This window comes from Labrus bergylta, chromosome 6 (genome assembly GCF_963930695.1).
Source record: "Labrus bergylta chromosome 6, fLabBer1.1, whole genome shotgun sequence".
In the NCBI taxonomy this organism is placed as follows: Eukaryota; Metazoa; Chordata; class Actinopteri; order Labriformes; family Labridae; genus Labrus; species Labrus bergylta.
In genome coordinates this window covers 33283218-33307534 of record NC_089200.1, presented here as the reverse complement: position 1 = coordinate 33307534, position 24317 = coordinate 33283218, and the positions used below count along the sequence as shown (strand labels likewise).

Below are 24317 nucleotides of genomic sequence, written 5' to 3'. Positions count from 1 at the left end.
GCTGGATCTGAAGATGTGGCCTGTGATGTCTACACTGGGAGGAAACTGAAAGCCTGTAAGTCCTGTCTCTTCTGTTTGATCTCATTTTGTGAGAAACACCTCCAGCCTCATTATGAAATACCTGCCCTCCAAGAAGCTCCAGGAGAACGTCTGCTCTCGTCATGATGAGGTGATGAAAGTATTTTGTCATACTGATCAGCAGTCTATCTGTCTCCTTTGTATAATGGACCAACATAAAGGTCACGACACAGTCCCAGCTGCAGCAGAAAGGAGCGAGAAGCAGAGAGAGCTGGAGGTGAGTCGACGAAACATCCAGCAGAGAATCTAGGACAGAGAGAAAGATGTGAAGCTGCTCCAACAGGAGGTGGAGGCTATCAATGGCTCCACTCTCGAGTCAGAGCGCTTCAGGAGAAGCTGGAGCAGGAGATCACTGAGCTGAAGAGGAGAGACGCTGAGATGAAGAAGCTGTCACACACACAGGACCACAACCAGTTTCTACACGACTACCCCTCACTGTCACCACTCAGTGAATCTACACACTCATCCAGCATCAAGATCCGTCCTCTGAGGTACTTTGAGGACATGACAGCGGCTGTGTCAGAAGTCAGAGATAAACTACAGGACATCCTGAGAGAGAAATGGACAAACATCTCACAGACAGTGACTGAAGTGGATATTTTACTGTCAGGACCAGAGAACATGACCAGAGCTGAGTTCTTAAAATATTCATGTAACATCACACTGGATCCAAACACAGCAAACACACATCTGTTATTATCTGATGGAAACAGAAAAGTAACAAACACGGGTCAACAACAATCTTATTCTAGTCACCCAGACAGATTCACTAGTTACTGTCAGGTCCTGAGTAAAGAGAGTCTGACTGGACGTTGTTATTGGGAGGTGGAGAGGAGAGGAGGAGAAGTTGATGTTGCAGTCTCATACAAGAATATCAGCAGAGCAGGGAGCTCATATGAATGTGTGTTTGGACGTAATGATAAATCTTGGGTGTTAGATTGTTCCAACAATGGTTATAACTTTTGGTACAACAAAGTCAAGACTCCTGTGTCAGGTCCTCAGTCCTCCAGAGTAGGAGTGTACCTGGATCACAGAGCAGGTATTCTGTCCTTCTACAACATCTCTGAAACCATGACTCTCCTCCACAGAGTCCAGACCACATTCACTCAGCCTCTACATGCTGGACTTATACTGGATCTGCTGAGTTGTGTAAACTGAAATAGACAGAAGTCATTTAAAGGAACAATGGGTTAAACTTTCATCCTTCAACTTGATCATTATTCAGTTTGTTGCTGAGAGCTGATTGTGGTTACATTGTTCACCTGTCAATCAAACTTTATGGGCGGTTCTTTGACATCTTCTCACTTGTGTTTGAGTCTCTTTAAATAACTCTCTTTAGCTGTTTATGATTAGTCACAGAGGCTTTACCGCTCATGAGGATTTGTGTTCAGCTGAACTGACGTTTTCTCTGCATGAACATTTAAACTTTTCTTCACTTTAAATGTGTTTACAATTAGTACTGATTGTTTTTGTTCTAATTAAATGGTCTTAAGAGAGAAAGCACCAGGCCTTTTCTTTAATGTAGATATTATGTTTTCACCACTTTGTACATTTTATTTAGAAAGATCGCAAATGAAATACATACTATTTCTTTTTGCAGAATTAATTTTGTTGTTTAAACTTAAAATGATTAAAATGTACTCTAAAGAATGAAATCAATGAGATCATTATTTTATTTTTTATAGATGAGATTCTGATCAAACTGATTGTGTGGACTGTTCATGAAATCATTAAAAACAGACAAATTAGCCCCTATCTTGATTGATCTCCATGACCTGTATAAAGTCAGGTCACTGAAAAAAGCCTGTCTTATTATTGCTGATTCACCCCATCCCTTGAACTGTGAGTACATGTTGCTGCCATCAGGGCGCAGATACAAGCTGCCATTTTGCAGAACAAACAGATTTAAAAAGTCCTTCATGCCTGCTGCGATCAGTCTGGTCAACGACCACATGTAATTGTGATTTTTGTCTTTTTGTCTTTTTGTTGTTTGGTATTGTTGTTTTATTTATTGTTTGTTGGCTGTGCCTCTTTTACTGCTGGCTGTACATCAAATTGCCCCTTGGGGATAATAAAGATACCTTGAACCTTGAACCTTGATATGTTTAATTAATCATTTGAATCTCTTTCATTGCCCCAGACACTTAATCAAGCCTCAATCTCCCTTATATTGAAAAAGAATAAAGACCCTCTGTCCTGTGCTTCATACCGCCCCATAAGTCTTCTAAACGTGGACTCTAAATTACAATCCAAACTTTTAGCCTTACGCCTTGACTCAATACTTCCATCCATAATTTCCCCCAATCAAAAGGCTTTCATTCCTTTTTTTGTTTTAAACTTCTCCTTATTGGGGTTCTTTCTTTTTTCAAATACAGATAAAAAAAACAATCTCAGACATGTTTATTCATACCTCAAGATATATTAAAAAAAAAGTAAAAACAAATATAATACCAAAATAATAAGATAAAAAAAAAGAGATTTAAATAGTAATAATAATACAACTTGGAGGATGTCAAGTGCTCTTGATTTTACTAAATTATTATTTTTTCATGGGGTTGTTTTTGTTATAGTAGTCTATAAATGGCTGCCATATTGAGTAAAACATATTTATCTTTCCTCTCAGGGTAAATTTTATTTTTTCTAACTGCAAATGCTTCATTACATCATTCATTAAAGCCTGATAAACTGGAGGATTTTTTTGTTTCCAGTTCAGCAGAATTATTCTTCTTGCTAACAGCGTCACAAAGCATATCACATTCTTCTGGTTGTTTGATAAAGAGAGCTCCATAGCAGCTGACCCAACCCCAAACATTGCAAGAACTGGGTCTGGACTGATATGTTTCTGGAAAATCTCAGATACATTTTGGAATATCTTGATCCAGTAGTTGGCAATGCTTGGTCAAGTCCAGAACATATGTGCCAGTGAGGCCGGTGCCTGTCCACAACGATCACAGAGTGGGTTTACAGTGTAAAATGTTGAATTGCATCAGTCCATGTCTGGTACATACAGATGAAGAGTGCACACAATCCTGAGTTTTTCCATTGGTTTCCTGAGATTTCCACTTTTAGATGTTCAAGTGTGGCTGTACAGTCCATTTTTGACAGATTGTTATAAATCTTAGATATAGACCCTTTTTTTAATGGATCAGGTAGGAGCACTGAGTTCATGATACATTCGGGGGGCTGATCCGGGAAGGACGGGAACCTTTCCTTAACAAAACTTCGGATTTGCAAATATTTGAAGAAGTCTCTATTATGTATGCTGAATTTTACCTGTAACTGACAAAATGTTGAAAAGATCTTATCAGTAAACAGATCTTGTGCAATTGGTTAAATGTAGAATCTAAAAGTGAAGGAGTGAATGTATGATTGTAACTCAGTGGAGTGTGTACTGAACATTCTTTACCTATTTTAATTTAAGACGTTTGTTTCATACAATTTATAACCCACCTACATCTACTGTGTCAAAAGCTTTAATATCTTTGGACGCCGAGCAGGCTTTTAATCATGTGGAGTGGGGCGACGTTTTTCACACACGAGACAGATTTGGTTTCGGTCAAAAGTTAATTTCCTGGGTTAAGCTTCTTTATTCTTCTCCCAAAGCCTCAGTTAGAATGAATGACACGCGCTCTGAATATTTTCCTCTCCACAGGTCGACGAGACAGGGTTGTCCCCTGAGCCCCCTGTTATTTGCCGTAGTAATGGATCCACTTGCGATTGCGCTTCGTTCTAACCCCCTCATATCTGGGATATCCCGATGCGAGAACAGAGTCTCCCTTTATGCGGACGACCTTCTTCTATATATTTCCGATTTACCTATATCCATCCTTGCTGTACTTACCACACTCAATATTTTGGTTTTATATCAGGTTATAAGATCAATCTTGGTAAAAGTGAGTTATTTCCTCTGAATGCAACGGCACACAATTTGCCCCTACACAGTTTTCCATTTAAAATATCTCATCACTGCTTCACTTCTCTTGGCATTCAAATTACAAGCAATTTTAAAAATCTCTTTCAAGCAAATTTTGCCCCGTTTAGCACGTATGCGGAAAGATTTTGATCAATGGTCATTACTCCCACTGTATTTAGCTGCATGGATCAATTGTGTTAAAATGAATACTCTTCCAAAGTTTTCCTATTTATTTCAATGTATACCGATTTTTATCAGTCAAAAGTTTTTTAAGAAAATTGAAAGTCTTCTGGAGGGATGGCCTTACCAAATTTTAGGTTCTATTACTGGGCTACAAACCTCAGAATTGTGCGCTGGATCAGATCTGATACGCTTCACCCCCACCCCTCTTGGTCCCCTCTTGGTTGGCTATGGAGTCCCTCTCCTCGAAACCCATGTCACTGATATCTTTGGTACACTACCCCATCAACAGCCCACTCTTCTCCTCCTATGTTAAAAATATAATTGTCAAAACTACCGTAAGGAACCAATTTAGGCATAACTTTGGTCTGCATATTTTCTCAACCTATGCTCCTCTGGTTGCAAATCCCTGCGTTCCCTCCCTCCATATCTGATGGTGCTTTTGCAATTTGGTCCAATCTTGGCATTAAACGGTTTAGATTTATACATCGATAATGTATTTGCATCTTTTCAAACAACTCCAGGAGCTGTTTTCTATTCCTAAGAGTTACTTTTTCCGATACCTACAAGCTCGTAGTTTTGCTCGCAATACATATGCCCAATTTCCAAACCTGCCTGCCGATACAACCCTAGATACTTTCTTTATTCAAGTCCCAATCATGAGAAGAGGTATGATTTCACATATTTATAGTCAAATTCAAACCCTATCCTCAACCTCTTTGAATATTGTGAAGGCTCTCTGGGAGGAGGAACTGGGGGAGGGCATTTCAGACGAGTTCTGGGGGAAATTCTTAAACAGGTTCATACCTCATCTATCTGTGCCAGGCATGACTTAATCCAATGTAAAGTGGTTCACCGCACTCACTGGACTAAGGTTAGACTCTCCAAGGTCTATGACACAGTTGACCCTTCCTGTGAGAAATGTCACCAGATGCCTGCAAACCATGTCCACAAGTTCTGGTCCTGCAAGTCTTTGAATAATTATTGGACTGCAATTTTTAAAACTCTATCGGAGGTAACTGGGACATTTCTACAACCTAATGCTATGACTGCCTTGTTTGGTGTCTCTCAGGTGCCCTTACCTAAACCACAATCAGATATAATCGCCTTTGTTACTTTATTGGCTCGACGCCTCATTCTAATGAGGTGGAAATCAACAACACCCCCTTCCCACACCCTCTGGGTAAAAGAGATTTTTAATAACTTAAAACTCAAAATAATGCGATATACATTAAAATGATCCTCTCGTAATTCAGAGAGGTGTGGGGCCCCTTCCTTGTTTATGCAGAAAAGATTACTGTCCCACTTGTTCCTGAATAAGAAGATCCTGCTCTGTCCTGCTGCTAGCCTCTGTTTGTCAATAAAGCCTTGTAATTATTGTATTGATGTATGTATTTATTTATTTATTGTTTCCTCTTTTGTCTTTCGTGTTCTACTCTGCTTTAAGGACTGACATTGTTATGCACACTAACAGCCGTGATCCATAGTATAACCAGGCTGACCACTCTGTTCCAATGTTTGTTTTTGTTTGTTGATGTCACTCACAAGTATTGTGAACCTATTGCCTCTTTTCTATACAAACATTTAATAAACAACAGACATTTTACAAACTTTACTGATCTGATGCTTAAACAAACTCAAGTTTTACATGGTGAATACAATAACAGGAACAGGAAGTGTTTTCTTTTCATAATTTTGAAAAAAAATTGGACTTTTATTTAATAATTTGACTGTATCAATGCTCTGCTCTTCCCTGTACACCAAAAGCTGCACCTCCATTCACCAGTCTGTCAGGCTCCTAAAGTTTGCAGACGACACCACCCTCATTGGACTCATCTCTGGTGGGAGGCTGACCATCTGATGTGGCGAGAACAATCTAGAACTTAACACTCTGAAGACAGTGGAGATGGTTGTGGACTTCAGGAAAAAATCAGCCGCCCCCATCACCATCGATGAATCCATGGTGTCTACTGTGGATACGTTCTGCTTCCTGGGGACCATCATCACCCAGGACCTCAAGTGGGAGCTGAACATCATCTCCCTCATCCAGAAAGGACAGCAGAGGATGTACTTCCTGCTGCAGCTGAAGAAGTTCAACCTGCCAAAGACCATGATGGTTCACTTCTACACTGCCATCAGAGTCCATCCTCTCCTCCATCACTGTCTGGTACGCTGCAGCCACAGCAAAGGACAAGTGCAGGCTGCAGCGCATCATCCGCTCTGCTGAGGTGACTGGCTGCAACCTGCCATCTCTCCACGACCTGTACACCTCCAGGACCCTGAGGTCCAACCTACCATCTCTCCACGACCTGTACACCTCCAGGACCCTGAGGCGTTCAGGTAAGACTCTCATCCAGCCCCCAAGTCAGACAGCATTGAAGTATGTGAAAGCTGAAACTGTTTTTATGCGTTACATTAACGCTCACTGGACTTTTAATACTGCACCTTATTATATATATATATATATTTGTAATTACTTCTTATATTTGATTTTATTTAAATTCTTGCAATTTGTACTTTATTTCTTTTAACTGTTTGTGCACCAAAACACCAAGACAAATTCCTTCCTCCTGTGTAAATGTACTATTCTGATTCTGAAGTTATTACAAAGGAGTATTAGGGCCCCATTAAGGGGAATTCCTTTTTTAGATTTTGGGATTAAAGGCATACATTTACGAGAATAACCTTAAATGTATGAGACTAAAGTTGTTATTTTAGTCTTTAGTTATACTAATAAAAATGACTAAGGAAGTAGGTCCTTGTGTAGTCTGTAACACGGATTGACTGTGTATTAACTGACCTGCTTTAAAACAGTTTGACGAGGTCTCAAAATAGTGTTGGGGCTTTACTTACAGCATGCAGCTATGAAACTACACATTCTTTTGGCACATCAGCGCCACATTGTCATGAGTATCAGGACCCTGAAAAGATACTGCAACAAACTGGGGCTTTTCCGCAGAAAGAACCACTCTGATTTGGAGGAAGTTGTCTCTTCTGTGGCAGAGGAAATGTCATGGTGATGAACGCTGGTTGGAGGGGCCCCCCATTAAATGTTTGCCTAGGGCCCCATCAGACTCTAGAAAAACCAGAGGCAGAGCACAGGTGCTGACAGCAAGTGACCAGAGGCAGAGCCCAACATTGACGGCTCTTCTTGAGAGTTCTAATCAGAATAGAAACCATATTTAGTCGTTGTTATCAAACAAAACCATCGTCATTGTCATCATTAAGGTCATAGGTCTTTAGCTTTTTCTTAAAGGTGAAGGGGTTGAATGAAAACACTCAGACGTACATATATGTAAAACGTTTATTGTGTACAAAAGTAACATAACAATAAAACAAACAACCCCCCACCCCGACCCCAGTGGTTAAAACTTTGGTGTTATAAAATTCTGGTTCAGTTCAAAGGAAAATCCTGAAAAATTGAAGGTTATGGCAATTATAAATGTTAGACCCTTGTCTATAATTGGATACCCCCCCCATCCTCCCAAATTCAGCTCAGAAAACAAGTTTCAATATCCTGCACTTAGTGAAGTTTAGGTTTGAAACTTGGTCACTACAGGATGAAATACATTTAAGGCCGAAAAAGTTTTATTTTTATTTTCAGGTCAATAACACCAAACCTTAATCACCATAGAAATCGTAAATAATACATGAAAGATTTAATTTCAACAAATTGATTACATTGACACAAATCTATAGAAAAACAACTATCAGTTTAAAGCACAGCATACAAGCACAAGAAAAATGTGTTTCCCAAATGGCCGACAAGTTGTGAGAGCAACACTCGATATAAAGAAAATGTAATCTATCACAACATCGTCCACGAGTATCAAGTGTTGCTTTCACTGTTCGAATTGTGTGGACTTTAAAAAATGGTGGCACTGTCGCATTTTCCACAGAGCCAGTCACAGAAGACTTTGTAACAGAAGGCTACGTATCACATAAAGTTTTAGCAACCCAGTGAGGATTAAAAAAATCAAACCCACACAAATTCTGAGTGAAGCCTTTAATGGGACCATTCATTGTTCTAGGAGCAGAGACGCTGCTCCGCATTGTGAAACAAGCGAAAGAGTCAATGTGGGAAAGTCTGTCTCTCGTTAACCTAGCAGAGAAATCTGCTCAGTGTCAGTAACAACAGAACTCACACATATGAAAGAAGTTAGCTAACTCGAGCTAACATGAGCAAGCTAACTTAAATAAAATTTTAAAACTGCTTTCATACAGAATACGGTATGAGCTTGTTCCTAAAGCCCAGTTTCCACCAAGTGGTCCAGTTCAGTTCGGTACACATTTATTGGCATTTCCACTGTCAAAAGTCGATTTTTTTGGTACCCTTCTGTTAGGGTACTAACCCGACCCTAAAGGTTGGAGCTAGAAACACTGCAGTCTGTTGATTGGAAGAATCTTTACTTCCTGTGCGCGGTCGTAATAAAGGACAAACACAAAACGCACCATGTTTAAATATCTCCGATGGACGACCTCGGAGATGCAGACCCTCCTAGCAATTATTGATTTTTGTTTACTGTCACCTTCTTCTTTGTTGAATTTATTGGCGGTCTACACCATATCTCGCCGCTGTGAATTAGTGATGTCTAAGGGTTGACTTTGGAAACACAAGCAAGATCAGGATTTACGGTACCAAACTGTCCTGAACAGAACCGGACCGCTTGGTGGAAACTGTCCTTTACGACAGCTGTAACAGGATCATGTCTGTTTGTCAATGTTAGCAGAAACTCTCATCTGCAGTGTACTTTAGACATATTTTAAAGCACAGTCTCTTGTTCTCTCCTCTGTGCGTTTCCTAACTCTATAGTCAGTGCAACTTCTGCCCAGGTCAAGGTTCACAGAAAGTCAACATCAAGACCGGGAGCCACGTATAGTTTAGAAGGTGTTGGCGGCCTGAAGCCGAACTCTAAGACCCCGTATCCACCTGGTGTTTTTTCTGGTCAGAAAAGCGCCGGCTGTGCACTCTGAAGCGTTTGCATGAAGCGTTTGTGTTCTGAGAAGAAAAGCGTTGCACGTCCGTCCTGTCTCCATGACAAGTCTGTAAACAACGGTCTCTGTATGAGTGACACTGCTCCGTTACTTTTTACTGCATGTTTTATATTTCAGATCGTTTATTTCCCGATTAGACACGGAGCGAGGAGGTTAAACTACGGGGAATATCAAACATTTGGAAAAGAACTCCAGTGACGTCAACAGCGCCTTTCTGAAAAGTTTAAAGATTTTCAACTTGAGCACTCAGAGCGGCCGCACAAATAAGGCAGAGCGCTCAGAAGAACAGACACTGGGCGCTGTGCTTTTTCTCCAGGCGGCTCTCTTCTTCAAGAAAACAACTGAAAAAAAACTGCTGATGCTCAGAAAAAAAAACACGCTAGGTGGAAACGGGATCTTACTTCCAAAGAGTACACTGGGCTGAGACAAAATTAGGAAAACGATTATCTTTTAGAACAAGTAACAACTCCCCTTCACTGAAAAAGATAAGACTGTTTTTTATGGATTTGTTGTAGAACCTCAGATTTGAGAAACGTCTTGAGGGTCTTCATTCAAAAGAATCGAGTATCAACTGACCACTGCGACTGATTCACAACTTCATTCCCTAACTTAAAAAAATGGCTCCATTATTCTGAATTTTAAAATGTATGGTTGGGCTTCCAGGAGGACTGAGTGGCAACTGCCTTTTTCCCTCACTAAGAACCCCCTCCCCAAGTCCACACAAAGGAAGCAAAGACAACTGATCTCCACATATTTCTTATAAGAGATATCCGAAATCAAAGGTCGTCAGTCAAAACAAACCTGTAGTGTTTCTTAAAAAAGAGGAGTGTAACGTGGCTGAGAACGACAGCTCTATCAAGGAACACATGGCATGTAACGTGCTCAGGATTCTGACAGAAGTCTGAGTACTGACCTTGAAAGCCTGAAAGGTACGGAGCGTTTTCTTAGCTATTAAGTTTAACATTTGTCATCAAATCAGTTATCACTTTGCACTCTGAATTTGCAGTCAGTTTTCACAATAGCAAAAGAATCAGTAACTTAAACTTTTCAAGCAGCCTATGATTTGCAGATTTTTAAGATTTAATCCATAAAAGGACAATACAGAGGTAAAAATGTGCAGCCAGGAAAAATCCATCTGCGTAACCAAATACATTTAATTTAATATTACATTTAAAGGCAGGGTTAGACAGAGTAGAGGGAATGCTACTTGGAAGATTTCGAAAATGACCAACCCTGCCTTTATGCCTTTTAGTCAGAGTGATGGATTTGTAAAAAACTTCATATTTTGTTAAAATCTGTACTTCATCATTTAACACTGATGGTTGTGAACACAGTGAACCTGATTTATCTCAATAATCAAGTTCTTTTAGGTCTTCTGTGCAAACCCTTAGACATCGTGTTCTACTTTGCAAAAAGGATGAAACAAAAAAAGCTTTCAACTAAGAATGAATTGAAGCCAATCAAATAATCAATGACTTGGAAAGCGTGGTACTTTAAAATGGGCGGGACAATTTGCTGACATTCTCACAGTTGATGTTTGTATCCAGTGTTCACAGAGAAAGATGATGTGATGTTTGAATCAGGTCCAGGTATTTCAGAGGCAGCTTTACAGAGTCCTTAAAGTCTTATACTGTCTTTAAAAGTTAAACACCAAATGGTGATGCGATGGACATGATCATATCGGAGTAGCTCTAGAGAATAGAATATAATGGAGCTGTCAAACCAATCGTCGACTTCAAGGCTTTACATGATGGCACATTCTCTGGAGGACGCCTTGCCCTGTGGATAGAACAAACACAATTATCATCTAATGTGCCATTTCATTTATCCTCTTTGGTCCTCTTTCAATTAAAATAATTGATAACAAATATTACGAGAGTACCATAAAATCTGGAATATAAGTCGCAGTTTGTCTTTAAATATCTCTCAGAGAGAAAAACAAGTTTAAGCTTTCTTCCTGCTTCACGATTACATCATGTTTAGCTAAGTCTACAACGTTCAGTTTGTGTCGCTCTTATAGTCCGTCTGTTTTCTCTACTTGCAACAATACGGTAGTCGAGCTCTCAGCCTGCAGTGAACGTTGCAAAGCACAGACTCCTAGCTTGCGAGCTCGCTGCCCATTGATACGAGAAGACCATTTTCACACCGCTATCGCTCACCACTCATGTTATAGGGAGCCTACTAACTGAGAATTATGTCTGATAAAAAGTGGAAAATGGCTAAAAGCCCTTGGTCTTTTAGTGGTGTTATGTAAGACCATCTAACAACAATATACGATCATGCTTTTTTTGTTGTAAATAAACCATGACAAAAATTCAATTTCCCCCTCCCCTTTACCTCGTGGTAAATCAAGTTAAAATTCAATACAGCCCTTCAATGAACCCAGCCATCATGAAAGTAACAATGTTCAGCTTTGGCTGAATCATTCCTTACACGTGTAGACTTACATATACAGAATATCTAGAAGTTGCTGTTGTTCTACCTGGTGCATTATACATCATAGAGCGCTCTTTTTTTTACTTTAACCTCATCGATATAAAGGGGGAGGGAAACTAAAGGAAACGAAATATAAATCCACATTATCACAAATTATTACATTATTACAAACACAAGTGAAGGACTTAAATTAGGAAAGGTTTGCAAACTAAATTTGTTTCATACACAAGCAACTAATATAGACATAAAGAAGTCAAGCTGTTTAAACAAAGGCAAAAACACTGATTATGCATTATTTTCAAAAAGTCAAGGAAGGAAGGAAACAAGTATACTAACCGTTTGATCCACTTCCTCCTCTTCTTCTCCATCATCTACCTCCACCTGAGTTTTGGTTACACTCCTACTCGCCACCTCCTGCAGAAAAGATAGTAAATGGACTTCTTTAATTCTTTTCTAGTCTTCTGAAGACTCAAAGTGCTTTTACACCGCAGGACACACCTAAACATTCACACACTGATGGTAGAGGCTGCTGAGTAAAGAGACCATCAGTACTAACTCATCCATTCATACACATTCACACACTGATGGTAGAGGCTGCTGTGTAAAGAGTCCATCAGTATTAACTCATCCATTCATACACATTCACACACTGATGGTAGAGGCTGCTGAGTAAAGAGACCATCAGTACTAACTCATCCATTCATACACATTCACACACTGATGGTAGAGGCTGCTGAGTAAAGAGTCCATCAGTATTAACTCATCCATTCATACACATTCACACACTGATGGTAGAGGCTGCTGAGTAAAGAGTCCATCAGTATTAACTCATCCATTCATACACATTCACACACTGATGGTAGAGGCTGCTGAGTAAAGAGTCTATCTTTATAACTCTGACGAGTCAGCGGGAGCAACTTGGGTTTAAGCGTCTTGCCCAAGGACATAATGGATGTCAATGTAATGCTTTGTGTGGACTGTAGTGCTTAATTATGTTTCCAATGTTGATTGTATGTTACTGTGATTGTTATTTAAAGCGGACCACAGGAAGAATAGCTCTCAGGTAGAGCTAATTGGGATCCTAACAAATAAAAAAAGAAACACATCGGACACGTAGCTGCAGGAGCTGGAACTCCCGACCTTCTGGTTGAGAGAAGACCGACTCGACCACTGATCCACAGCTGGCCCAACAACATTAAATAGGTCATGTCTTGTTGTGTGAACCAAGCCAAAAGCGATATTGATTAGTTAAGCATTGATGTATTTACCTCGCCATCAGCATTGACTAAAGTGGTGATCATTTCATTTCCTGTGCCCCAGGAAGCCTGGCTCTTCCACAACAAGTCAGATGGTGGACTGTGGGCCATGCCAGCATCGGCAGACCACACCTGTAAACACACAGAGAAGGTAATCATATAGTGATGTAAATGAACTATTTATGCAGTAAAGCTTCATAAAGTACTCAGAATATTTTTCAATATAGTCCTCTGAATATTAATTTTAGGGGTTTGACGATACACTCAGCTAACATGACGAGACGATTAGCGATAATGAGTACACAAGAATGAGAACGAGACTACACTCAGTGTTTCCCACACATGGACGATACCTCTGCAGGACGCCCAGATATATATAAGGCCACTAAAGTATTTTCCCCAACATTTTTTATCACTAAAAGAAAGAGATAGAGAGATGTCTGCTGGTAATGTCAACGTCTCATTTTAAAACAAAAGCTTTGCATACCTCCGTTTAAATATTTTTCTGCAGCAGCTTGCTGTGCTGATGTTCTTCTGCACTCGGGTTTTAAGTCTCTTGACGAACCATTACATCACACTCACCTGTCAATCATGTCAGCTACGCCCCTAACTACGGAAAACACATATTGTTTTCAAAATCAAAATGGAGCTGTTAAATTTTTTATTTTTTTTAATCACCCCCTGTACAGTGTGTGCCAGTGATGACAATAACTAATCAGACTTATTTCAGACGTCACAAAATACACACAAGCAAATAAATACATCCGATTGCGCTGCAGAGTCAACCTCTCTTTGCACTAGTGCTGGTTGTGCACATTTAAATAAGCCTTTACGCATTCATTTGGGTAAAAACTGTGCCGTTTATATGAAACATCATTTGAAAGTGTATAAAAGACAAACAGCAGTGCTAACAGCTACGCACAGTTAGAGTGGAGACCAGAGGGCAACAGCCCGCAGTATTTATAAGATATGTCACACAAACTTTTCCAGTGATTAGGAAAACAATTCCACCTCTGTATGTCTTTAAAAATAAAGAATAAGTATAATGAGTCTGTAACTATGACTTTAGAATTTCTATTATTAATATAGCCAGGGGTGAGGTAAGTCCGGGGCTCGACCCTCCATTCATGTGTGTTGAGAGGCTCTGGAGCCGCACAAGGATAAAATGTTTTTGTTTTTCAGAGTTGACCTTGTTTGCTCCATTCAGAGGGGAAACTTTGTTTTATATGTTTCAAGTCTGGCATCAAAATAAACCCGTTGTAAGTGGCCAAAGGAGCCTTTTTCTAGTTTCATTGGGCTTGAAATGAGATGAATACAAAAGTCGCACCAGTTAAAAACATGCTGTGTGTAACATAGGAGAGGTGCAGGTGTGTGACTGTGCCAGTTCCCATAGGAGAATGGAGGGAAGGTGAGCAGGCTGCACTGAATTCAGCACACTGTCTCTCTCTGTTTCACATGTTTTGTTCTCACCGTGACGGACTGTCCAGCCTTGAGGACAAACTTTGGTGAGAACTTGTAGGTGATCTCATCACTGCTGTCGACCTGTCTGTTCAACCTCCAGTTGCCCAAAGGCTGGTCCTGCAAAACACAAGAAAGCTCAAAATACATATGCATAATCTTCCTAATTTCTAAGCAAACTGCTGATCATATTCACTCAAACAAGGAGGCTAAACTTATAGCTCAACAGCAGTAATCTGAAAAATCTGATCATTCGAATACCCTTAAATTCAGTTTTTTCATCTACTGCTGGTCGTCTGCAAAGACGAGAGAAATAATAAACAGTTGTTTTTTTGAGTCAAAGTCCAGTCTTTCACACCTGATCAGTATCGTTGGTCAGTGTGACTGCATTTCCATCCATGTCAGTAGGTGAGATGGTAACTGCTCCACTGGCTGTGGCCTCTTCTGATACCAGCAGTTGTCCTTCTCCTCGTCCCCCCTCTGACACATCCTGGGCCTCCACTTCCACTCTCTTTCTCTTGGAAGATCCTGTTACCCTGGAAACAGTGACTCGAGCTGATGGGCTGGGGGACAACTTCAGTCTTAAAAAAAAAGAAAAAAAAGAAAAGAACACATCAGCCACAAGAAGTTAGTATCTATCCATGACTTCCTGAGTCATATCATTGACACATCAAGGTCCAAACTTTAGCCTTCTGCCATTTTGATGAGAAATTAACAATAGCCACAATAAAACGTCTACTTCAAGAAATATTAAATCTTAAGACAGTTTAAAATCCTGACAAAAGGATAAATTAATGTTAAAGGCCATCCCCTCCCCTCTATGCTCCCTCAAAAACCCTGCCCCTCTGCTCATCTCTTGCACTTTGTAGAAACTACGTTGTCTCATCAGCGATTAGTAAACACTAAACTTCATAAAATCATAATACTTTAATAAATAATCATTTATCTCTCTTTATCAAATAAAGGTAAAAAAGGCAAACAAAAAACGTAAAAAGTGACTTTAAAAAACCCTCATGTAGTTAAGCCTATAGATGTCCTGAAAACATGTAAGAAACCCCAAAATGTATTAGGAAAAGACTGTTATGTTTAAGTTAATTTAGTAGGCATATTTATTCATTAATGTTTGTATGTATTCCTTGAATGATGAACGTCATGGTTGTGTGCGAGTTACCTGTGCTCCTCCCCCTCCAGCAGTTTCCTGTATGCATTGATCTCCATGTCCAGGGCCAGCTTCACATCCAGTAGTTCCTGGTATTCACTGAGCTGAGCGTTCATCCTCTCTCTCAATTCACTCATTTCCTGTTCTTTTCCTTCAATAGAACGACGGTGCTTTTCTCTTTCAGCTGACAGAATTTCCTCAAGCTCTCTGATACGATCCTCGGAGGCAGCCATCTATAAATTCAAACACACACATGCACCATCAGCATAACTGTGAGAGTGGTCAAGGACTTCTAAAATGAGTGTGTAAAGGTGTCATTATACATTACCTGCTTCTGCAAAGCACTCAGCTGATATCCAAGACCCTCTATTCTGGTACGGGACTCCAGCAGCTCCTCCCTGGCCGTGCTCATTGCCTTGTCATTTATCTCTGAGGACACCTTTGCATTTTCCAGCTAGAAGAAGACAGACTATTTGTAAGAAAGGGACCATTTTACATATTCAGGATGTATGGAAAAGACAGGACTGGGGAAGACTGGAGGTTTGCCCTCAGGCCGACATCACTGAACTGTTATACATGTCTGTTCTTTTATACAATGACAATAAAGAACATATATAGCCATTCTACCACTTTTTTTCACTTGAAATATGAAAAAAAAAAAAAGAATGTTTCCCACCTTAGCCTGGAAGGTATTCTCCAGTTCTTCCTTATAAAGAGATACTTGTCCATCATGTGTTTTCCTGAGGTCCTTGTGGGAAAACACAAACCTGATTAATTCTCACATCAAACCTCGTCTTTCGCATGTCATTCCCTGCTCTCTCTCCCTGGTTTCCGACTCTATCCACTGTCCTCTCTCTGCATTAAAGGCACGAAAAGCCCAAAATAAATCTAAAAAAAAAAAAAAAAGACTGAGACAAACATGATCATACGTATGTTGTAGAGATATGGTCATAAACAGACATGACATGTTGCTTTGCCATTTGCCACAAAATTGCAATTCACAGGCAAACTAAGGTTTCTGGGCATTTCATAGATAGACCTGGGGTAAGCACTTTTATTTTTAATTAATACACACAATAGATGTGACAACTGAAGCTTACCTGTAGAGCCTGCGCCAGTTTAAACTCATAGTCCTGCCTGACTCCAGAGTCCACCTCAACTATCCGCTGCTCCTGTCGACGTCGAGACTCACGCACCTCCTGAACACAAGAAGAAAGATGGCGGAGTTTGAAAAGTTTGACCCCATATTCGACTGCTGCATTTCCATCTCTTTTCTCGCTTGTTTTTTTAAGCTATTGTTTTATTATAGCTTATAAACTTTTACGGGTGGGTATCAGGAAGTGGTATTTGTAAGTACTGGTGTGGATTTAAAAAATGCTACTTGTTGTCCTGTATATTTTAGAAGCACACACCTTCAAATCAATTGATGAACATCAGAAAGATGTCTGTAAACCCCGCCCCTCAGCGTGTGACGCCTCCTCAACCAGAGGATCGTTTTACGAGGAAGCTGTCACTCTGTCACAGAGATACAGTTCAGTCATTTTCTCTGATAAACCTGAGGGTTGTTACCTACAGATTTTTTATCTTATTTTTATTTTTTATACATCAGGCTCCAACATTAAATAACCATTTCTTTAAGTCCAGTTTGTTCTTCTGTCTATATGCATGGACATGCTCCTCTGTCTCGATCTCAACCTCGTAGGGGGTCAGGAGGTTAGTCTGTAATCTGGTGCTGGCCCTATTCAAACTTTAAAAGGGATCACTTGAGTTTTAAATTCTTAAAACACTGGAAGCCAGTGAAGTGAATTTAAAACTGGATTGTTGGACCTGGTTTTGAATCACTGTAGACACTGACACCAGCTCTGACACGAGGAGGCGGCGGGACGCTCTTTGTGTCAGTGAGCATGTAGGGCTCTAAGAGTTGCACAAGAAGTAAACTGGGGTTCAAATTGCTCATTAGTTTTCTACCGTGGCTGTTTAGTAGAGCCAATTCACTCGATTATGCACAAAAACCACAGCACTGGGGAAAGATTTTCATTCGTCTTAAGAACATTTTGAATCGTCCCCGGGATGACGGGAAGTACTTAGTCTCAAGCCCTGAGATTGCATACTGTACATCAGAGGTGAAATTCACCGGTTTCATCACGATACGATATCGAGATTCAAGACTCAAGATTTGAATTTGTCACATGCTCATACAGATGTGCAGTGAAATGTAATGACTGTTCTGCAAAGCCATGCAATAAAACACTCAAAATGTACTATTAGAACATATAATCAGTAAAATGTGTGTATATACACACACACACACACACTGTATATGGAAAATATACAAAAATAATATTTTTTGGATATGGACACGATATTTGCCAATATCACGAAGTCTGCCGTTTTGATTAGGGACCTATGATTGATTTCATGTACCCATACAACAGTTACATTTAACCTAAAGAAAAAAGGCAATTTGATATGTTTTGACAAAGCTATTGTTGAAACTGGATTCCTTTAACTCAACAATATGTGCTTTATTATCTATTTATATAATCACTGTACCTCTTCAAACATGCTCTTCCTGAACTCCAGGTCTTCACTCAGTGACTGACAGCGGTTTTCCAAGTCTACACGCATCAGCGTCTCTGCCTCCAGCTGACGCTTAGCAACAGCATGGCTGTCCTCTGCCTATAAAACAGGTAACAACACAAGACAAAAAGTCAACATGAGCATAAGCAATCACCCATCATATGAAAGCTGTGGAAGAAAAATCTGAAATGACTAAACCAAAATACTGGCATACTGTATTCTGGGTTATTATGGTATGTAATGAACGTAGATTTATTGTTTTATTCTAATATACAATCCTCAATTCTGTCCCCTCCTGTGCAACTTAATGGTTCCACAGTTTCTGTTTCCAATCCCGACTGATATCACCATCAGTAGTCAGAGAACTGAGCATTGTGTGTCCCCTCCATGTAAACATGTAAAGGCTGTGCTCCTGACACAGATTCACTGGCATGACGCTCAATCACAGATTTGAAATGAGTGTATTCCCACTACCAGCAGCACCTTTACCCGGTGCTCATTAATGCTCTGGCTACATATATGCACTGTATGTGTCGCTGATTGTTAACTTTTTAGCAGCTATAAATGCAGCGCACCCAGTAAATTTTTGTGTGTGAATCCAGGGAAGCTGAACAGGGCCTTTTAAAGTTGGGCCTTGGATACGTAGACTTACCGAAACCTTGACAATCGCAACCATCTTTAGTATATAGTAAAAGTTGATGACGTATAAGTAACACAATTGCAAGTCACAAGTTTATTTGCAAAGTTTATGAATAAAGGTGTTGTTTGACCTGTGTTCTCTCTCCACTTTCTCTCCTACAACTCTGTCTGTATCCGAGCCGAGCTGTATCCGAAATTTGTATACATTTCAGTCAGAGAACCCAGAGTGTAATCAAAGTAGGAGGGGTTTAGTTTTGAAATCAGAAATTTGCTATTTTTATCAAGAATAAAAATATAATTGTTTGATTTAAATTGTAACTGGTGTACAAGAAAGACACTGCGTGTATCTGGTATAATTTCCATTTTTCTTCAAATAAATCACAAGATATATCACAGGAAGAAAAATGTGTTTTTTCCAATATTGTCCAGCCAAAATTTGTATACATTTCAGTACGGCATTAATCAGGGATGTGATTAGCAAACCAGGAAAAATGAAAGCAGTGGGTTGACTAGATTTAGCAAATATAATAAAAGGCACTTACATCTAATCTTTCTTTCAAGCACACAAATGTTTTCATTACACATTTTCCCCTGATTCTTTCTCAAAAGAAAACGCTGTAGTACCCACCTTAGCCAACAAGCTCTTGACATCAGCCAGCTCAGAGGTCAGAGACGAATTTTGGCCTAGAGCTGTAGAAAGAGCTGCTTCACTTTTGTTCAGCTGGCCTTCCAAAGCATTGGCCCTGGACAACGCTGCAGCAAGATCACTCTCCTTCTTCTTGGCACTGGATCACAAGAACAGAAGAAGGACCCAACAGTTATTACTTAAAAAACTATCCACTAACCCCGCCCTACCAAATGACCCAAGGGTTTGCCTTACACTAAAAAGAAGTTGATTTTTACAATATGATGTGAACAGTGAAAAGGTGTACAGTGTCATGTTACCTGCGTGTCACTTCTTCCAGTTCAGACTGAGCTTTTCCAAGGTCTATCTGGAGCCTGGCTCTATCTCTAGCAGTTTCATCCAAAACCCGTCGCGCATCAGCCAACTCTGCCTCATACAGAGCCTTCAGGCCGGACACCTACAGAGTGAGAATAGACAACAGGATCTTCATTATTATTTCATTAATTATTTCTTCTCTACTCATTCAATGTTGCCCAACTATTTATAAATAAACATAGCCATCGATATATTCTCATATTTGACCAGATTGTATAAGGCTGCTGTACGGGATTGCTGAAAACAAAGTTTTGTTCTGCCTTCCTATCTTCATACTTGAAAATGGGTTCACATTTAACTCCTTAAGAAAATGACTCGACTCATATTAAATCTGCTCCTGATCAACATCTTTAAATTTAGAAAAGAGCATTTTGGTGGAGTGGTTCTATTATTAATCACAGTGTCAGAAATGCCATTAAAGCCGTGAAAGTAGGAGTGATACAGTACAATTTCATTTTAAGACATGTAAACACAATCTTCCTTCACCAGATATTGATTTTTCTTTGTAAAACCAAACACTATCTTACACACCAAGATGCACAGCCACCATGGATGCCATTTGAGTTCATTTAATAAAGTTCATTTAAAGTTATTTCTTACTTTTTTCCTCCAAAAGAATTGATAATATTGATGTTAATCAAAATGCCATCAGTTTACAACCAAAACACACCAGAGCAGAAACCTTAGAAAAGCACCACAAGTGAAATCACACAAATCTTTAGTTTGTGTCGTTTAGTAAAAGGTGTTGCTGAGCTTCAAGGTAATAAGACATTGACTTATGTTAACTATGTCATAATGAAAACAGGGACCAAAACACCCGGAGGTCATATTTATAAATTGGCGCGCATAACCACCCGCTCAATCCCCCGTCCTGTTACGTCACATGCAGACAGGAAATGCAATAATATATGTAAAGTTATATTATGTACTTAAATAAAAGTGTGAAAGCGAAAAGTACTTCCATCAATGCTGATTAACTTAAGATGATTTGTCACCATAATCAGGTAAGTGTCGATTTATGGCCAGTTGCTGAAATAATGTAATATTATACTGGTAAGGGATAGTTTGTCAACATTTATTGGTGTGCACTTTAACTGACTCTTTCGTAACAATATGTGAGCGTAATTTCAGTATCATTCACTGAAGCTCACGTCAAGTGATTCTACATGTGTATTACTATTTACTGGTCTCACCTCTCTGGTAGTCACGTCCTCTTTCTCAGACACTTTGACCATCAGCCGGTCGTTTTCCAGTTCCAATGACCGCACACGGTCGATATACACGGCCAGTCTGTCGTTCAGGTGCTGCAGATCCTGTTTTTCTTGTAAGCGTGAGATCCGGGTCGGGGAGAGAGGTGTCGAGGCCGCCGATCGGCCAGCATCGCGGCTTGGGGTAGAAGTCGCCATAACGGTTCTTTACACAACCCTAAGTTTGCTACACCGCTCCGTGAGCAAATAAAAACAAATGTACCTGAATTGTCCGAGAAACAAGACACAAAACAGTGTATCTTCGAGAGAGAGAGATAATGTGTGTAAATGACTCTACTCGTGCAGGCTCCCTGAGAGTTGACTCAAACAGTGATTCCAAGATGGCGGACACCGCTATTAGGACCGCGCCAAAAGCAGAGGACGCTTCCTGTCTCGCAATGGATGATGGGAGCGTTGGAAACAAAGAAACTGAAACGTTACCTATTAACAAAAATGTTAATTGTTATAGAAACTGCACCATTTTCTGACATTTTATAGCATAACGTAGTATTCCGGGATGGAATACTGCACACAACCTTTGTAATCTTTCGCACTGATGACAGTGGATGGTTGGATGTGGATTTTTCTCATCACTTTGTTTAGTTTAATAACTTCATTATAATAAAGAAATGTATGGTCACCGAGTTATAGCCTGAATTATTTTATATCCTACTGAATCTAAAATAAGAGATCAAAATTGTTGTTACAAACCGTTAAGAACGAATGTCAATAGGTGAACGCCTTAACTTAAATATGTACAACAGTACGTGAATGCATCACTATTCAAAAACTCTTCAGTCCGTTATTTCTGTAACCTAACTCTATTAATATGTTTATTTTTATTTAATCAAAGATAACAGATGGAACAGGACGGAAGCAAGTAAAAAGCGAGGAGGACAAGTTAAACTCCCTCTCCAGTTAACCAAATTTAACAGACAGGCTTTTTTAAATTTATACCATTGATCCCGCGAGGGGAAATTCAGTTTTACACTCTGTTTAATGAACATGAACACACACATGCACAAACAGGATCCTCTATGGACATGCACTAATGGCGAGGTGTCAGAGTGAGGGGGCTGCCCACAGCGAGTGCTCCAGAGCAGTTAGGGTTCGGTGCCTTGCTTAAGGGCACCTCGGCAGTGCCCAGGAAGTGAACTGGCACCTCTCTAGCTACCAGACCATTTTCCGGACTTGGACTTGTGCCGGGACTTACAAAATGAGCAACTGCCGCCCCAATGTTTTATGTTTTATGTTAGCCTCTTACAAACACATTTTCTTCTCCCCACAAAAATGTAATAGCCTATGGAATAATAAAAAAATATAAAAACAAATATAAAAGCAACTTATTTGTATATAAAAATGGGTCCAAAACAGAATTGTGTTTCATTTCCAAGCTGATAATGAGAAAGGTCACTTACTCACATACTAATATATACAAATAGTTCTTACAGACATCTGTTATTCCAATACCTGCAGGAGAATATTATATAATTTTTGAGACTGTTATTTTAGACTGTAGTACAAAACAGTAGCATGTGTCAAGCGATCAGTCAATAGGCAACTTAAGACTGATTCTAAATACTTTTAAGATAAAAGACAACATATGTAACAAAAATGTTGTTAGACACTTGATTTATTGCTTTGCAACGCCTTGTAGCAAACACTATTGGAATAATCACTTTTTCTATATCATTGGAAACTGATATGGACTCATTGTAACAAACATTTGATCAACACTAAAGTCACTGAAGTTTACTTAAATTGGAATGTAATTTAACCAACCAATTTCTTGAAAAACATATAAATGACTTTTCTGAATCTTGTTTGTCTTCTAAAACTAACTCAGAGACTATTCATTTATTCATAGGAATGTAACAATGTTAAACATTTCTGGATTGATTTTGAACACCTCCTTTTAAATAACAACTATTATATAAACGCAACTGTTCTGAAAGAAAAAACAATATCCATCAGTTTAAAACTTAAAAACTTGACAGCATGGGTCAGAATCAGATCAGAGATTCAGTTGTTACCGTTGCTCTTAACACAATACAGCAGTAGGAAATATAGAAATAATTTAAGGATGTAAAAATAAAATAGAATAGAGATAATAAAATAAGTAATAAAATAAGCAATAAGCTAAAAGAAGGACTACTATTATAAGATAAGTACAAGATATGTATAGATATGTAGTGTGTTATACACACACACACACACACACACACACACACACACACAGTTGATGCATATGACTCTCTCATCCCCCCCCCCCCCCCCCCCCCCACTACGCTCTGCCAATGAAAGGCGTCTGATCCAACCTTCACAACAGGGTCGTAAGTCTCAAACTAGACTCTTCTCCTCTGTTGCCCCCCAGTGGTGGAATGAACTTCCAAACTCCATTCAATCTGCAGAGTCCCTCTGAACCCTTGACAAAATGTTATTGATACCCCAACAGGAGATTCATTGTCATCTCTGTTATTGTGATATTGCAAGGAATCCCTCACTCAATTTGCGAAAAATTATAACAAAGAAAATACATAGGCCCAATATATATTGTTGTTAGATATGTTTTTTGGTTGAGTTAGCAAATTAGAGTTAGCACAAAAAGGTAGAAAATGTAAACTCAGTTATTGTCCACTCTGTTATTTGTCTGAAAATGTTTACCATAACAATGACCATGAGTCAAATGTGTTTAATGAAATTTAAGGAATTTGCATAATATCAAATTCTTACAGTATCTGTGTCATCTTATTGTAAAGCATACAGTTGTGGTATACCATTTCAGCTTAAAGAAATGAAATAATACAAATTCTGTAGGCCTATGAAACTGTCAGCAGCAGATATGCAGCATAATACAGGTCTTGACTTGATGCAGACTCTGTAAGGAAGGGTTAGGTTAGGGGACTTGCAAAAGGGTTTAACTTTGATCACAGTGTTGGTCAGTCTGTGGAATTAATTCCCCTTTTGTCGAAATGAAAAGACTGAAGAGAAATGAATAGACTGAGAATTGTTTCTTTTTTGACAAAACAGTTCTTGATTTTTGCAGATATAATATGCAGTTTAAAAAGTTAAACTGCAATATAGGCCTTTTGTATTGCAAATCTCAGCATATCACAAAATGTAAAAAATCGGAATGAAATCGTATCATGACTCAAGTATCGTGGAAATATCGCATTGTGGGGCCTTAGGTCATTCCAACCCCTATTAAACCATATTGAGGCTTGTTATAAATATATATTTTTTACGTAAAAACAATATACATGTTCATTCGATTAAAATACATTAGATGTTTAATTGATTTAATCTGGGACCCAAAAAACAATGATAACACCTCCAGTCCAGCAGGAGCACTGCTCTGATAACGCTACATGAGTAC

The 24317-nt window shown here is 39.3% G+C and overlaps 1 protein-coding gene and 1 pseudogene across 1 annotated transcript; one reads left to right on the top strand and one right to left on the bottom strand.

Annotated features, from left to right (window-relative positions):
- Positions 1–166: 166 nt before the first annotated feature.
- LOC109993824 (tripartite motif-containing protein 16-like) lies at positions 167–2172 on the top strand (annotated as a pseudogene).
- Positions 2173–7461: 5289 nt separating this feature from the next.
- On the bottom strand, positions 7462–21302 carry lmnb2 (lamin B2). The gene is made up of 13 exons (XM_020646919.3): positions 20888–21302; positions 19640–19776; positions 19323–19479; positions 18029–18154; positions 16576–16674; positions 16152–16223; positions 15804–15929; positions 15488–15708; positions 14675–14897; positions 14329–14436; positions 12871–12990; positions 11939–12016; positions 7462–10945 (listed from the first exon to the last, which is right to left on the bottom strand). The coding sequence occupies exons 1-13, from the start codon at positions 21098–21100 to the stop codon at positions 10910–10912; spliced, it is 1716 nt and encodes a 571-aa protein (XP_020502575.1). The 5' UTR covers positions 21101–21302; the 3' UTR covers positions 7462–10909.
- Between the last annotated feature and the right edge of the window lie 3015 nt (positions 21303–24317).

Coding starts and splice junctions, on each gene's coding strand:
- lmnb2 (XM_020646919.3), bottom strand. CDS start 21,100: ATGGCGACTTCTACCCCAAGCCGCGATGCTGGCCGATCGGCGGCCTCG. Junction 16,224..16,575: donor AACTGGCGCAGGCTCTACAG/GTAAGCTTCAGT, acceptor TTTTCCCACAAG/GACCTCAGGAAAACACATGA. Junction 14,898..15,487: donor CTGGAGGGGGAGGAGCACAG/GTAACTCGCACA, acceptor TTTTTTTTTAAG/ACTGAAGTTGTCCCCCAGCC.